Source organism: Rousettus aegyptiacus, unplaced genomic scaffold, assembly GCF_014176215.1.
Source record: "Rousettus aegyptiacus isolate mRouAeg1 unplaced genomic scaffold, mRouAeg1.p scaffold_m13_p_14, whole genome shotgun sequence".
Taxonomy (NCBI): domain Eukaryota; kingdom Metazoa; phylum Chordata; class Mammalia; order Chiroptera; family Pteropodidae; genus Rousettus; species Rousettus aegyptiacus.
In genome coordinates this window covers 8,608,141-8,624,628 of record NW_023416289.1, presented here as the reverse complement: position 1 = coordinate 8,624,628, position 16,488 = coordinate 8,608,141, and the positions used below count along the sequence as shown (strand labels likewise).

The following is a 16,488-nucleotide window of genomic DNA, read 5'->3' as shown; positions in this document are numbered from 1 at the left end:
CCACGGCAACCGCCGGCTCACGGACAGGAACCAATAGCAAGGACGCGGGGCCTTGGTGGGGCGGGGTTAATGGGGGCGGTGCCCGCTGGGGCGGTCGACCTCGCTTTACACTTTACGTGCATTTTCCCAAAGGCTGAGTGTAAGTAGTGTTGCTGTGCACCAAAATCGTAGCTGTCTCCCGTGTTAACATTTGTGTAAAATAATATTTTTTTAAAAGTCGACTAAATTAAATACCTACTTATGTGTTATTAAGTCCAACCAGTCCCAGCACACCCTACATTGGAGGAAAACCACAAAATAAATGTGTCCGTGGTCTTGGACTGGTCCTGAGCTAAGACCAAACCTAAGTTCTTGTGTTTCCAAATTTTCTGTTGCTTTCACTATAATCCATAGGAGAACACATGTTACACACTTCTCCAACATTCGAAATTTATTCTGCATTTTTATGGGTCTGTTAATGTGTAATTGCTTATATTTGTTATCCGATTTCTCCTCCTGACTCACTTCTTCGACTAACCACCCCCACAAGGAAAGCATCCAATGTCCTTATAACCATTCAATAAGCTAAATATAATGACCCAGACACGGAGACAGGACAGAAATCTCCCGGTTATTCGTTGGATAAAGGATAGTTACTACGCAGCTCTCTCTCTGCTATACTTTATCACCTGTATTGGGTACAAGGTTGGCTATCGGTTTTAGGGGAAGCAATGGTTCTTCCCAAAGATAACACTGGCTTTTCACTTAGTTGAATGCTTCCCCCACCCCGCCCCACCCTAAACCAGTATTTTGAAGATGTCAGATTTTTTCTTTTTTTAAAAACCATGGTTCACATCCAAATTCTTCATCAAAAGGCCCTGAATGATCACGCTGCAGTGCCAAGACAGTATGAGGAGCGAAATCCAGTAGTTGACGCCCTTATTTTGAAGGCAACCTAGAAGTGGCTTTTAGGTGAAGAGAATAGCCAAAATCCTAACAACACAGACATAGAGCCGCTCGTATGAGAAAACTATCCAGGGTCCTCACCACAGTCCAAGATGACGATTAATGTCATCAGCCATAAGATGCTTTTGACATGTCTGGTCCAATACTACTCATTCTTACTTTAAAGTTTTTCTGGGTGGCAACACAATTCTTAAATATAACAACTATATTTCTTAAATCTTATGATTCTGATATTACATTGTATTTATGCTTTAAGTGCATGACTTTATTTAAATAACCATTAAAATAAAGATTCTAGAATACACAGTCCTCATGTCACCTCCTGGGGGAGGCTCTGCTCTAAGGAAGGAGGTGTTTGCCTCCAAAACTTCTTCTTTCAGCAGAAGGTAACACGTACCGTAGCTGGTGTCAGCTTAGTTATTGTTGAAACAGAGAAAGACAATTGTTAAGAATTTAGGTGTTCGATTAGCATCTGAGATGCCATGAGCTTTGCAAAAGTATTTAATAATAACAGATACCAATATTTATTCTTTGCTTCCATGATTTGAGGAAGCTAGTCTTTGTGGTTTTATTTCAATTCTTTAAAAGAGAACATGAGATTTTTTTATTATGAAAAATCATTGGAATGATATCGATCAACAAAATCCAGTAAGTTGCATCATGTGTTCACTGTCCATAGTTAGCCTTTCGTCACCACATATTTGACCCCTTTTACCCCTGTCTACCTCCTCCCTCCCTCACCACTGTATTTTTTAAAAATGCTAAAGATCTCTGTATATTGTGTCATTTTCACACAGTCATGACTGAGAACTGGCTTCTCGGTTTCCATATCCATAATTTTCTCATGTTTCATACAAGTTACCTCCAAGGACAGAGTCATTGTCTTAAAACTACACATATTAATCATGTTCTAGTTCTTTCTAGAAGCTCTCATTCAGGGCCTTTCGAATCAGTTTAGAACTCCCGAATGTTTGCTTCAAAGTTTTCCAACATTTCCTTCACCTTGTCATTCATCTATATTACTGAACCTTTGTTTCTGTCCATTAAGGAAAATTTATCCTCTGAAAAATGTACCTTTTTCTCCAAAACATAAAATTCACATTTCCTATTAATGTTTCTTGATAAGCCTCCCTTGGCTTTGTGTTTGCCCCATTGCCCTAGCCATCCCTTAGTATCTATGTTCAAACACCTCTCCAACATTTGAAATTCCACATATTTTATGGGTCTGTTAATATGTGATTGCTATATTTGTTATCCTATTTCTCCTTCTGACTCACTTCTTCAACTAACCACCCCCACAAGGAAGACATCCAATGTCCTTACAACATTCGATAAGCTAAATATAATGACCCAATAGATAGAGAAGGTGGTGTATATTGTCAAGGCAGATCAGAGAAGCCAATTAGAATAGTGAACTGGAAAGAGAGACATCAAGAAAGTAGGTAAAAATAGAAGACAGAAAGACATGTGGTACATCGTTGAGATGATCGGGTGTCATCGTGCCTGTGGGTTGGTGGGTGGTAGTTCTTTCCCCTGAGACTGTACTAAGCTCTTCCATATGCATGGTAGTGTATGCATGCCTTGGACTAGGACACAGTGACTTGCTCTGAAAGCAGGAGTTTCAGACCAATTTCTAACTCCTCCACTGATTTACTGACTATCAGAGGGTGAATAACTATCTTTATTCCTCAGTGTTTAATTTTATCTGCAAAATCATTTTTTTTCCTGCCACTCTCTAGCTGATCTCATCCAGTTCAATAGCTTTAAATACTTCACATCTGAATCTGAGACTCATAGATCCCTGGACCTATCGTACATCTTCACTTGGATATGTCTCTTGGGCATCTCATACTTAATATATCCAAAATCAAACTCTTGATTCTCACCCCAAGCTGGATCCACTCTATTTCAGTACATGGCAATTCCATCCTTACAAAAACCTTCACTTGTCCCTCACACCTCTTACCCGATCTATCAGCAAATTTTGTCAGCTCTACCTTCAAAATATATCTAGACTACAACTGCTTTCCACCACCTCCAGACACCATCTTGATTTCAGCCAACATCATCTTTCGCCTGGATCATCACAATAGCCTCTTAACTGTTCCCCTTGCTTTCATCCTTTACTCCCTGTATTCTACTGTCTCTACAGAAGCTAGCCTGATCGCTTAAAAAGTTATGTCACACCACTGCTTAACATGAAGTTCAAAACCAACATAGTTTTGTTCTAGATTTCTTTGATCTAGTCTCCTAACACACTCCCCCTTGTTTATTCAGTTCCAGTTATATGGGGTTCCTTCTTCTTCCTAGAATATGCCAGCTACTTTATCTAATTAGTGTTTTATTCCACCATCACTCTCTAGTCATCAGTCTGCTTTATTTTTCTAAACAGGACCTATCATTACTTGACATATTTTTTTGTCTTGTTCCACTAGAATGTAAACTCCATGAGAGCGGAGGTGTTGTCTGTTCCGTTCAACTCTTTTCCCCAGCACTGAGAACAGTGTTCCTATATATAACGACAGTAATTTCTGAGTGTGAAATTCAAATGATTTTTCACTACATTAGAAACAAGCAAGCAAACAAAAACTATTTTGGTTGCTCAAATATACAATCTTAAAATAACAAAAATACTTTTAGAATGAAACTAGATTCCGCAGCATCCATCAGGAATTTTGACTATAGGAAATGATAAATGACATATTCAAACATACAAGCCATTCAGATGCATCAGAATCACAGGCACAGGGCAAGGGTCATGTGCCCAATTAAGTAAATAGTCTTGCTACATATTCACCAGCTCAAAAACAGATGATGACCCAGAGCAAACTGCCCTGATGACTCTGTTAGGAAGAAAGGAATGACATCACTGGGGAACCTGAAGGCCCAGGCAGGTGACACACAGAGCCTAGGCTGTGATTGTTGAACTCCATACTAACTGCCAAAGAAGCCCATGACATGACCAGCTCTCAGGGAATTCTCCAAGTCTAGTAGTCACTTCTAACTTCCCTGCCAGTTAAGGTTAAGGGGTCTCTGTGCTTAGTGAGATGTTTCAGTCCTCAGATGCATCTTTGTGATACCTTTTCTTAACATTAAATGTTTACTTGATATTTATTCATGAATAAAGGAAGGAAATTGGATTTGTTTAAATTCGATTTCTAGGCCCAAAGCAACTGTCATGGCTGCCATTAACACCGAACCCCCCGGTTGTCATCGGTACACCTCCTCACACAGTCCCCTGAAATTAGTCACACTTCCCGTTTGGAGCCCCCAAACTGTTACCACTCTAAACTATACACTCCAAACTGTCAACGCCCCGCCATTACTAAGCACAAGATCCCTCTTCTGTCATTCATACCTCCAAAATCTCTTGTCACCAACGCCCCAGTCAAATTACCCTCATGAACAGGTCTTTGTAAGAGCCCTATCCTATCAGTCAGATTCTCAAAGTCCCCTTCCCATAACCAACGTTCACTGAGACTCTACTCCTGTCACCAGTTCCCGAAATTCTCTCTCCAGTCGCCAATATCCCTCACTTATGCTTCTGTCGCCAACGTCATTGACTCCTCTCACATCGAAGCCACTCGCAACCCCTCTGCTGCCCCGCCCCTTTGCGTGCGCCCCGCCCCTTGGCGCGGCGTCCCGGCGAGCGGCGCCGGAAGCCACGCCCCTGGCCGGTTGCTAGGCTCCAGGAGCCGGAAGTCCCGCCTGTCGTGTAGTCACCACCGCCGCTGCCGTCGCTGTCGTTGTTGTTTTGGTTGGTGCTCTGAGTTCCGCGGCTCCGAGGGCCGGCTGCGTCCTTTCCCTGCCGCCGCCATGAAGTGGATGTTTAAGGAGGACCACTCGCTGGGTAAGCGCTCGGCTACTGGCGGGGCCGTGGGGACCGGCGCGGCGGGTGGGCCCCTCCCCCACTTGGGCCGCCCTGGGTTGGGCCGAGCCGGGCGGATGCCGTGCTTTGGACTCGGGTGGCCGAGGTTCTGGTCTCCCGGGCTGCTGCCCACGGACCGTCGTGCCGCCTTCGGCAGGCCCTGTGGGGAGTCAGGGAAAGGAGGACAGAGGCCGCCGGGACGCCAGAACGAGGGCCCGGGGCGTGCGTAGATCGTGGGGGGAGGAGGGTCGGGGGTCCGGGGACCGGCCGGCCGGCGGGCAGGTGTGACCGTCAGCCCGCTGTGTTTCTCCCGCAGAACACAGATGCGTGGAATCCGCGAAGATCCGAGCGAAATATCCCGACCGGGTTCCGGTGAGTGGACTCCCCGCCCCGCCCCTTCATCTCGCCGACACCCCTGTCGTCTGGGACCCGAGATAGGGCCTTAGGCCATTCAGCAGTTGACAGGTTGAGATTCCAGCCCCGGCTATAGTAGGCTATAGTAGCAAACGGGCCAAGTTGGGCTAGGGGACTTCCCCGGGCTTTGGAGTGAGGGGCTCGAACTGGTGCTGTTCCGGGTGTCTCAGTGCTGAATCTCCCGATCTAGGCCAGACAGCGTTCTGCAGCCTCTGGGCTCCCTCGCTAATTATGTAAGAAACGATGTTCTAGGACAGGGCAACAGGTCACTGCCACTTTGGGGAATGGTGGTGGAGGGAGACTGTCACTTTGATCTTGGAAGTGGTACTTTAGGCTCAGGACAGTCTCATGTTTAACTTTGAGCCTTCATTTTTACCTGACTTTTAGCACCCTTTCCTCACCCTCACTGTTATCCTTTCCTGACCAAAAAGGCCTGAGAAGCCGCTGAAAACCCCTTCTCCATTGGTTTCTCTGTAATCGATAATAAATACTATCCTGTATTTCTTCCATGGTAGGGAAGATGGCTTCTGTAATCTTTATTGATTTTTAAAGGGAAGCTAGGCCTGTTATTGTAGCTTATTGCTTGTGAATAGTTTCTTTGGAGAGGGAACAGGAGGGACAAATTCAAAACCTAGTTCAGAGAGAAGCAACAGGCCAAATGAAGAGCTTGGTTCTTGGCTGGCTGGGATTGCCAAATCATTCCCCTTAGTCCCTACATTCTTGTTTCCAGTTTTTTGGGATCGTAATTCCCTTGTAGTGTGAGGGTAGATCCATTCTGGGGTCCTGGGACAGCAGGTGGTGACGAAACCCTCACTAGATATTCTCAGGTCTGCCCAGATAAAATGTTGAAAATCTTTGTAGTAAGGGCCATGTTTCTCTTATGCATGCTGAGATTGGGGATGAGAAATACAATAATTGACCACAGAAAAGCACTTACCATTTCCCTGTAACACATTTATATATCAGTTCTTAACCGCCAGAGTGTGTGGTTTAAGTCAGGGACATTTTTTTTTTCCATGTTATTTAGTTTCCCACCCACCTCCTTGGCCACACACTGCTTATCAGCTCCCTGACAATGCAGGACTAGAGGCTCACAATAGAAATCCAGTCCTGACCTCTCTTTGCTTTCCCAGGTGATTGTGGAAAAGGTCTCAGGCTCTCAGATTGTTGACATTGACAAACGGAAGTATCTTGTTCCATCTGACATCACTGTGGCTCAGTTCATGTGGATCATCAGGAAAAGGATCCAGCTTCCTTCTGAAAAAGCAATCTTCCTGTTTGTGGATAAGACAGTCCCACAGTCCAGGTGAGAGATGTTTACTGGTATCGGCCATCTGCTTGGCTGCTTACAGAACTGAAAACTTTGGGAATCTAAAAACTCTTGGAGGTCCTAACTGAAAATCTGGACTTTTTGTTTCCTGATATCAGAAGCTTAAGGGAAATAAGGGCTGCAATATATGGAAATGTGCTTTAGGTTAAGAAAATAGAACCAGGCCTGGACTGTTAAAAAAAAAAAAAAAAAAAGTGAAATACAGCTTCAGACCCCCAAGAATCCTTTAAAAAGAGTTGAGGACTCACTTAAGCATAAGCCATCAGTAGAACTGAAGCCTGAAATGGTTTTCTCCAAATGATCCATGAAATAAGTCCTGTCATTCTCCACCAGAAGCTTGTGGGCCTTGCTGAGGCTCAGCTTCAGTTAATCACCTTGCTTGCTTGCTCTCCTAACTCATTCAACTCTGTGCTACTGTAAGAGTCTGTAGCTGCCTGATCTTTAATAAGCTAAAATGGCTGCTGTCTAGCAAAGGGCTCTGAGGTCTCTCTACGGACTTAGCCCTCCCTTGGTACCACCTGTTCTGACTGTTGGAGCAACTGCCCCCTTGCTCTAGCTGTTGTGCTGCCTGGAAGTAATCTTTGCAATAACTTGGGCCTGACTCTAGGCAGGGCATTACAATTCCCTTCTTCTGTATGGTTGACAACCCAGCTCTAGTCCCTTGTGGAAGAGGAAAATGGACTGGCTCAGTCTAAATCCCTAGTCATTCCTTTCCTGTTCCTGATCGAATACTCCTAGGCCCTGAGCCAGATGCTGGTTCCCTCTTCCCTGAGGGTTAGTTCTTGGCTGCATCTCGTCTTTAGAACCCAGACTAAGTTTCATCTGCTACCCCCCAAAAGTAGTACATCTAAAAGCTAAGGCTTTCAGAAGCCCTGGGAACTACCCCAATGTGGCCAAAGTATATTCCTTTTGAAAATCCTCGAAAGCTCCAGAAGTGGCCTAAGCCAAATTTTAGTATCTTTCCCTACAAAAGGTAGAAAGCTCTTTTTTGGTCTGAAAGACCAAAAGGCAGAAAAGCAATTTTTTGGTCCAGTATACTCTTTCCCAACCTCTACCACCAATACTTCCTGGTGTTTGGCAGAGAAGCCAGATAGGAGAAATGGAAGGCTCTTCCCTAAGGCCTGTCAACATTAGAAATGTCCGAACGCATAGAGAATTTATATAAGTATTTGAGCCAAAACTTGTGACACAAGTGCTAGGAAGTAAGATCTCAAGTGCTCTGGAGAGTAGTTTTGCAGTTTCTTTTATGCATTTGAAATTAAGGAAGGAACATAAGGAAGATTACATGAAGGTGGGAGAAAGCAAGGTGGAGATTGGATCACAGGACAGTTAACAAGATTTTGTGCTCTCTTAAGGGAGGTTACGCTTACCTCCAAGGTGTGAACCTGGATGCACAAGAATAATGGACAGGGCTTGCTTAAGTCAAAAATAAACCTTTTATTAGAAAAGTTATATGCCTGGGGCGCTGCTACCCACGTTGACCTGCCTAGTTAAGGATTTATAATCAGGTCACCCTGTGAGGTTACCTGCCTGGTGGGTGCCATTGGTTTGCTAGAGCTTACTCAGGAAGCTGTGGTGTTGCCGTGATGATCTCAACATTCCAGAACTGAGCCAGTCAAACCTTCCTCCTTAGGCCTGTGGGCAGTGTGGCGCTCGGTGCCCTCTTCATTAGGGGAGAAAGCCCTGCACAAGTGGTCACTGGGCTTCCCTTAAGGTGGTAGGGGAGGTAAATCTTCTTGTCACTTCACTTCTGCAGAGCCTTGGTGTCTCTGTGTGGCTTCTTAGGTGGAGGAAGTAGGTGACTAGGACCTATGGCATTGAGTTTCTTTCGATTTTGATTCTCAGATAATTCTTGAAGGAAAATGACGTAGGCTTTTGGAGACATTAAAATTACTTTGATGGCTCCCTGTTAATCTAGCAATTAAAATAGCTGTAGATTTTAGCAACTACCGCCTTCCTCCATTATCCCTGAGATATAAATAGAATTAGAAATGAAATTGATTCTTGGCCACAGAGGCTGCTTCAGGGCCATTTTTTCTCCAGTCTCATTTGCCTTTCCAACCTGGTGAGAATCTGCCTAAAGCAGATTTATACTAATGATTCAAAGGCAGGATTTTAGAGTCACTAAACAAAAGAGGCATGCGACATCATTGAGGCTTTATGCAAATGATAATCACCTGATAGCACAAACAAAATTGGCACAGGGTCTCCTTCCTGAAGCTAGTGTGTGACTCAGCTTCTCCATTTCCTTCCCAAGGCAGTGGAGCAGCTTTTTCCTCAGCTCTCTCCAGACTCCTTAGGGAAGCCTGGGGCCACCTTTAACCTTTAGCTTGCTCTTGCAGCCTTCACCACGGGGAGGCAGGCGGGGAGCGGGGGTGGGCAGGAAAGGGGGGGACGGGGACAAGGACCAGGGACAACAGGGACCAGGGAAGGAAGCAGTTGAGAAAGAAAGCCTCCAGGAGCTCTCCCCCATCCTGTAACAGACAGGTCTGAACAGAGTCCTTCTGCCTGAGGCAGAAGGGAAGTGACTTCTGTTATACCTGCCTTGGAGAGGAACTTTGGGAGAGTGTTCTGGAACACAGGCCATCACCTTGTAGAATGCTGGGATTATTGTTTAGAGTACTTAGTATTAAATGTTGATTCTAGAAATAGAGACAGAGGCAAGTCTCTAAAAGTTTTACTTCCTAAATTCTTTCTGAGTTCTATTTTTTTAAAAAGGGGGACTCTTCACTGTCTTTGTGTATTCAGCACTGGAAAGTTGAATTCTTTGCTTAGGTGCTCGCATCCAGAATCAGGCCAAAAATGAAAGGGAAACTGGGTTGGTGCAGACAGGACTTGAGAAAGCACATCGGCGTACGAGTTTCCCAGACCTGGCAGTGGTGCCCGCCCACCTTTTGGTCTTTGTTTAGAACACAGACAAGAATCTTGTGAATCTCCTGTTAAAAATAGAAATAGAAGTATAATATTAAATACCTCTTAAGGTGCGATAATTTGTGAATGTTGCATTAGAAAACCTGTGCCCTTTAAGATTATGGTGTTTAGTTGCTTCTGGATCTTAAAGAGGTACTAAGTAAAAGGAAGCTGTGATGTCTTATAGTCAAAATGTGCTTCAGTCAAGCACTTTGGATCATTCTGGGTGAACACCTCTTCTAGAACAGGGTTTATTTCAGCATTTGAATAGGGTTTATTTATATCAGAAAAACCTGATAAAAGGAAGAGGCAGTAGTTACTTTTTATTTTTTTAGAATTTCGGGGAGTCTTCGGGGTCATATTAACTTTCACTTTGAGGTCATTGCCTTCCTCGGATCCACAGCAGTGGCCATCGTCCTCCTTCTTCATCTCACCTATCCTTACCCTGCTGGAAAAGGATAAATCCAGGTCCAGTGGAAGCACATTTGCTTCAAAGCAGATGGGTAGCCAGGTGCGCTTTTAGTCCAGGTGTGCCTATCAGTCCAGGCACTTCATGAGTCGGGCTGGATCCCACAGCCTCCATGATCTGACCTTGGTTGGGGGACAAGGGGAGGTTCTGCAGGGAATGGGCATCCACACAGCCTAGGTCAGCCTCCCACGATTCGTAGGCTGTCGAGTAGCTTAAAACTGATATTTTCCCTCAGCAGCATAGTCATTCCTGGATGTGGATCCTTCTGAAAGGCTATTGGTTAGCTTGTCTGATTTGTGACCCTAAATGGAGGGGTGGAGCCAGGGTTTACGGGGCAATTTAGGTTCATTCCACTGTATTTCAGGGTCCCCCACACCTAAGATTGACTCCATGGCTTGAATCAGCCATTGGCTTTTCCCATTTCTTTCCTTGTCAGACTCAGGGCTTAGAAGGTGGCAGTACCCCTCATCCTCAGCAGCACCCTCATGAATGATGCCACCATGGCGTGCATTAGTATTAGGGACTGGAGTCCATCTCTGCGCGTCTTTTGCTAACAGGCACCAAGCTTGGAGTTCAGTGCTGCGTGCAAGTTGTCAGGCCATCCAGCAAGCCCATGCAGCTTAGCCCCACAGACACGTCCAGTCGGCCTGTGCCTTAGGATCCTCAGGCGTTTCAGCAGTGCCCAGTGCGACGTGGCTCAGCCTTCTGCGAACCTGAGAAGGAAGGTCATCTTCTTAGGGGCTTGTAGAACTTGTCTCACACTGACACACCAGCCTTCTGCTATCGACTGCCCGCTGACGAGGGTCATGTTTTGCATTCCTGTGCTCCAACTTGACTGTTCTTTTAATAAGACAAAAAAACGCGTTTTTTAAAAAAATGTTTTTGTGGCCCAGCTCCTTTTGGCAGCAGGCCAGGTTTTTCCACGTGTGAGTGCTGTTATCAAATCCTGCTGTCCAGAGGCGGCAGTCTGCTTTCATGGCGCCCAGGGAAGCCTCAGACTCGCGCGTTCAGTTACGGGCTGCTGAATGAAGCGTTTAGCTCCTCGCGTTGAGCATTGTCAGTTTTCATGTTCCTGCCCAGGGGGGACCCCGAGTATAAAGGACACAGTGCTACTGCCAGCTGAATAAAGTTTCCACACAAGGCAGTGTGACAGAGAAAAGGAGAAGAGTGAGAAGACTCTTAGTCATCAGGCACAGCCATCTCGTCGTCAAATTACAGACAGGGTCTGAAGGAGAGAGCGCTAAGACCTGGCTGCTCGGTGTGTGATGCAGTGGCCTTACCTCGGAACATGTTAGAGATGTGGAGCCCCAGGCCCCCCCTGACCTGGTGATCTTGTGAGCACGTCTGTATGTGTGAGCAGCTCTGTGCTAAAGGAGATCTCTGTAGATGGTACAGGGATGCCAACATTAAGGTCGTCAGAACAGACCTGGCTGTGTGTGCACTGGGAGGCAACAGAGCTTGGTTGTAAGAATGTCTCCTGGCTTTGTGACCTGGGGTCTTATTGAAGCTCTCTGCCTCAGTTTTTTTCATCTGTTAACTATGGATTGTGATAGTACCTGCCTCATAAGATCGTTGTGAGGTTAAAGAGTTATATGTAACGCACTTAGAACGTTTCTTGGCACATAAGTATTTACTATTGAGATTTTTCCAATCAGCCTCTCTAGGGCACTGGTTAAACAAATTTATAAACCCAAGTTTTGCTTAAGAGACAGTGGAATCTAAAGATAGAAACCCACATAGTTAAGCACCCCCCCCCCCCCAAAAAAAAATGTGCCTTAGATGGTAGTGGTTCCAGCGGTCATTGTTCAGAGTCTGGGATGGGACGCCGGTATTTATAAAGCTCCTCAGGTATTTCTGATTCAGTGGGACTTGGGGTCATTGCACTAGTGCTTTTAACTTGCGAGGAAATGAGCAAGAGCAGAACTTTGTCAGATGGAAGCAAATGTGACAGAGGCACCAAGGAGAGGCTGCCTCTGAATCGTACACAGTGTCTGCCTCTTCTGCATCTAAACCTCTTGGGTAATGGTAGTGGGGAGATGACAAGATAGGTTTCATCAAGGTCACCCTGGACACTTGGACTGGACCACGTGGGGCAAGGGAGTTGTGGCAACAGCTGTAGCTGTTTCCCCGCAGCCTCATTCTGAGGATTCTCAGAGAAAGGCAGGGCTCCTTGGAGGCATTCTGAACCACCAGGGTAAAAGTCTTGAGAGACTCAGCTACTTGTTTAAGCTCTTTGCTAGTTGCTGGTTCCTCACTCAACTTCTGGAGTGTTGCTCTACTTCCTGATTGGTCACATGACTCTTAAAGATAAGCATCTCAAAAAAAAAGTGCCTTCCTCTGGCAGGGGGACTGGTTCTCAGCGTGGCTGCACATGGAAGCATCTTCGGAATTTTAAAACATAATTTTAAAACATACCGATGTGCTGATGCCTGGGTCCTACCTCCAGAGATTCTGACTTAATTGGTCTGGGGCGCAGCTTGTGCATGGACATGTTTTTAAAGCTCCCCATTGTTTTTTATGTGCAGCTGAGGTTGAGCCAGACCCACCACTCCAGGTGGGCTCATGAGCAGGGGTTCCTCCTCCTACCCACTGCTCCCCAAATCCTCACATGTTCCAGGGCAGTGCTGTCAATAGAAATAGCATGTGAGTCACATTTGTAATTTTAAATTTTCTAGTAGACACATTAAGAAAGAAAAAGAAATGGGTGAAATTAATTTTAATAATATATTATCCTGTATATCCAAAATATCATCATTTCAACATGTATTTTTTTCATACTAAGCCTTTCAAATCTTGTGTCTTACACTTAGAGCACATCCCAGTTCGGATGGGCCACATTTCAGGTGCTGAATATAGCTAGTGGCTACTGTATTGGACAGCAAAAGTATAGGACATTTCTATCAGCGGAACGTTGTAGTGGACAGTGCTCTTCCAGGGAGTCCTCATTTTATAAATTTCAGGTTAAGAGAGCCTCACAGGGAACACTGTTTTGTTGTACAAGATGCTGATGACAGGCCATTTTGTATTCGTACTCATCTGCCCCCACACTGTTACTTAATAATTCTCCTCTACCCACACAGCCAAATGGGCTGAGCTTGAAAATGGGCAGGAAGACTAGGAAAGGAAAAACCTCCCCTTTATAAATGTCGTGTGTCCCTGTTCACATGGAGGTCTCAGCCTACCAAGGACACGGCAGTGGTGGGGCAGTCATTAGTTCACCAGCCTGAGGCCCTGGACCCTTCTTTATTCTACCCCAGTGGCCCTTGTTTTATCAGGTCTTGCGTGTAGGCATATATTGTGACCTGTCCTTAGGCTAGTGACCTCTATTGTCTTGAGCTGGCCTTCACACCACTGCCTTACTGCTGGTTCCAGCTGACCTAACTGTGCATGGTCACACTGTTTAACGCATGTCTTTGCTTCCTGCTCATTGCTAATAGTACAGTCACGTGACCAGAGCTCGCCCAGGGTTCCAGGTGTTACTAGTCTTACTCTGGAGCCAGTCCAGCTCGGTTTCATGGCAGAGAACTAGATTAGGTTTCCTACTGCAATCTGTTTTACACTCCCACCCACACATTTGGTTTGAGTAGTATCTATTTCTGAAGGGTTCTTAGGAGGTTTGCAGGGCCTCCTTGGATCTCAGATACAATCTGAGAGCTGTTTGCACCACGTGTGAGGAAAAGAGCTCTTTTTGCTGGGGGAGCTTCCACAAGAATGAACCCACTTGTACTAACATGATAGGTACAAATTATAAATCTTCAATAAACCAACCTGAGGAAAAGAAAGCCCCATGTACTCCTCCTTACTTTGGTCCTCCATCCACACAGGGATGAGCCAGTTGGGTATTTAATTTTGCTTAGTTTTTTTTCCCCTTGCCCTTGGCATTCATTTAGAAAGCACTCTGAACGGACTAACCTAACCAGCCAAGCCCACTCAAGGAGCTAGATAGTGCTGGCCTCTTAAAGGTTTACTTTGTGTGAGGGTGCGTGCAGATGGCCTTGTCTTGGGGCAGAAGAATGGAGATTTGATTCTAGTCTTTTGTGGCTGCATTTATCTTCTTTACAACAGGATTGTAGCATTTCCTGAGATCTGAAATTCTTTTCATCACCTGCCACCAAGAGTCTGGGAGCCAGTAGCTAGTTTAAGGAGTCAAGTTCCTTATCCTCAAGCCATCTTTCTCCCAACACCTACACTCTGACCAAACCCAATTCTCAATGTTTGTTTGTTTCTCTCTTTCAAGCCTAACTATGGGACAACTTTACGATAAAGAAAAAGATGAAGATGGATTCTTGTATGTGGCCTACAGTGGAGAGAACACCTTCGGCTTCTGAGGGCCAGCGCTGGGCTAGCTGCACCGTTCCTGCTTGTGTATCTTGTAAATAGCCAGCTGTTTTCAGTTACTATACCAGCACCTCTTCACATAGACCTATTAGTGCATTTGTAACTGGATTGATTTCTTAATATATTGGAAGGTTTTGTTTCCTTAGACTAGTAAATTATCATACAGAGTTTTATTTTGAGTTTTTCTTTTTGTGCACTGTCCTCATGGCTATACTCTCCAGAGAACTTTTCCTCTGGGAATCCTATTTAATGAAGATATTTCCTTATTGAAGTGAGGTAGATGGGGTATTGAAGTGAAAGGGAGGGAGCTGATGCATTTATCCTGGATTATGTTTGAAGTGTTAGATGGCTAAGTATTAAAAGCATCCAAATTAAATCCTTAGCAATCAGAACACTTGCTTCACTAGATTTTGCCAACTGCCAATCATGTTGGACTGAGCTAATCTGTTCTTCTTTCTGAAACTATTAAGGTAAACAATTAACAATAAAACTTCCTCTTATAAAGGCATCGCAACGTGACTATGTCCTTTATTCACCATGTTTTAGATGGGTCAGAGAAGTAGCTCCGGGTTAGGAGGGTTGGTGTGTGATCACCTGGTTCAGATGTCGAGGCTCTACAAAAAGGTACTGAGAGCTCCCGCCACCGTCTTCTAACTACCCTAACTCTCTGCCTTATGGGAAACTGCTCGTAACTGGCTTCTTGTTTCTTTTTAACCTTTATTTTTGGAAGTACAATTAAATATGAATGTATGTCCTTATTTTCTTTTTCTTACACAAAACATATACTTATGTATATTGCTTTTTTTCACTTAACAGTATAATATCAGTCCATAGCCTTTTCTCTCATTTTTACAGCAAACAGTACTCCACTGTGTGGGTATATCACTGTCACTTATTTTTCCAGGCCCACTGGTTTCATGATATCTCAAAATTAGTATAGATACGTAGGCCTGCCAGCACACAAATGCATCGAAGAGGAAAAGCTTACTTTCCTAAATCTTCCTCAGCTGGATTATGTTGGAGGCTAGAGCCCTACATAGATCATTAGAATAAAGAAATGAGGTATCACTCCATGATCCAAGAACATGTAGTTAAAATAACTGTCAAAATATCTACTGGAGAAGTAAAAAAGATCTTTAGCTTCATCTTTACCAAATTATATAAGCAACTGTCAGAGCTCTTTAATGATGTCAACTTTGCAGTTGGGACCAGAAGAAACATTCTTGTCATAAGCATCTTGTTGGTCTTTCCTAAACTGGACCCAGTAAGAACTGTGGGCCTCTTTGCTGATAGTTTTAAATGAGAAGCAGGTATAAACTGGCCTATGAGTGAGCAAGGCGATGAGAAGGAACATGTTCTGTGTTATAAGGAATCTTGGTTGCAGTGATAGACACCCAACTCGAACTGGCTCAAGCTCTAAAAAAGTAATTTCTTATTTCAGCTATCAAATAGAGATGGTTCACTGGCTTCAGGTAGAGCTCAAACCAGAGAGCAACTGAGAACATCAAATCTCTTTCCATCTCTTTGTTTTGTTTGCCTCTGTGTTGACTTCATTCTCAGGCATGTGATAACAAAGACGACCTCACCAGCTTAGCAGCTTCAGCACAAGGAAGAGCACTGCTTCTGAGAACACTGTCAGAAGTCCCTGGGATGAATCTGGCTTTGCTTAAGTTAACAGCCCCCTGCATGGGGCAGGGGCTGGTGGGAAGGACTGGTGAACCCCAGACATGGAGGACGGACAGCTTTCCAAAGGGGTTTTGCTTTGTTTCACAACCACAAACCCACAAATGCAACTGAGAATAGGGAAGAAGAAAATCTAAAAGGCAAGTATCACTGAAGCCAACTGTTTTTCTTTTTTTAAAAAATGTAAGTTATAGTTAGCATTTATTGAGTACGCACTGGGTACCAGATGATTTACATACATTATCACAATTAATCTTCAAAAACCCCTCATAAGATAGGTGGTGTAATTCCCACAGCCACACTGCTACCAGGTGGCAGAACCGAGACACCAACCTTGGGATTTAACAGGAAAGACATAGGTGGCAGCGTCAAATCATTTTGCAATGTTTGATTTTTTGTTTACAGTGTAGTGTGCCTCATACGATGTTGGACACTGAGGCACAAATATGAATAAAGCTACCCCATCCTGCAGGAGCTTACGGTCTGGTGGTAAACCAACACCAAGAAACAGAAAGCAATGTTTTAAGTGCT

The 16,488-nt window shown here is 44.6% G+C and overlaps 1 protein-coding gene across 1 annotated transcript; it reads left to right on the top strand.

The window, feature by feature from the left end:
• The first annotated feature begins 4,635 nt into the window (after positions 1-4,635).
• GABARAPL2 (GABA type A receptor associated protein like 2) lies at positions 4,636-14,782 on the top strand. The gene is made up of 4 exons (XM_016130110.2): positions 4,636-4,795; positions 5,130-5,185; positions 6,361-6,533; positions 14,174-14,782. Exons 1-4 carry the CDS (start codon positions 4,762-4,764, stop codon positions 14,262-14,264), a joined length of 354 nt encoding a protein of 117 aa, XP_015985596.1. The 5' UTR covers positions 4,636-4,761; the 3' UTR covers positions 14,265-14,782.
• The last annotated feature ends 1,706 nt before the right edge of the window (positions 14,783-16,488 follow it).

Coding starts and splice junctions, on each gene's coding strand:
- GABARAPL2 (XM_016130110.2), top strand. CDS start 4,762: ATGAAGTGGATGTTTAAGGAGGACCACTCGCTGG. Junction 4,796..5,129: donor TAAGGAGGACCACTCGCTGG/GTAAGCGCTCGG, acceptor TTTCTCCCGCAG/AACACAGATGCGTGGAATCC. Junction 6,534..14,173: donor AAGACAGTCCCACAGTCCAG/GTGAGAGATGTT, acceptor CTCTCTTTCAAG/CCTAACTATGGGACAACTTT.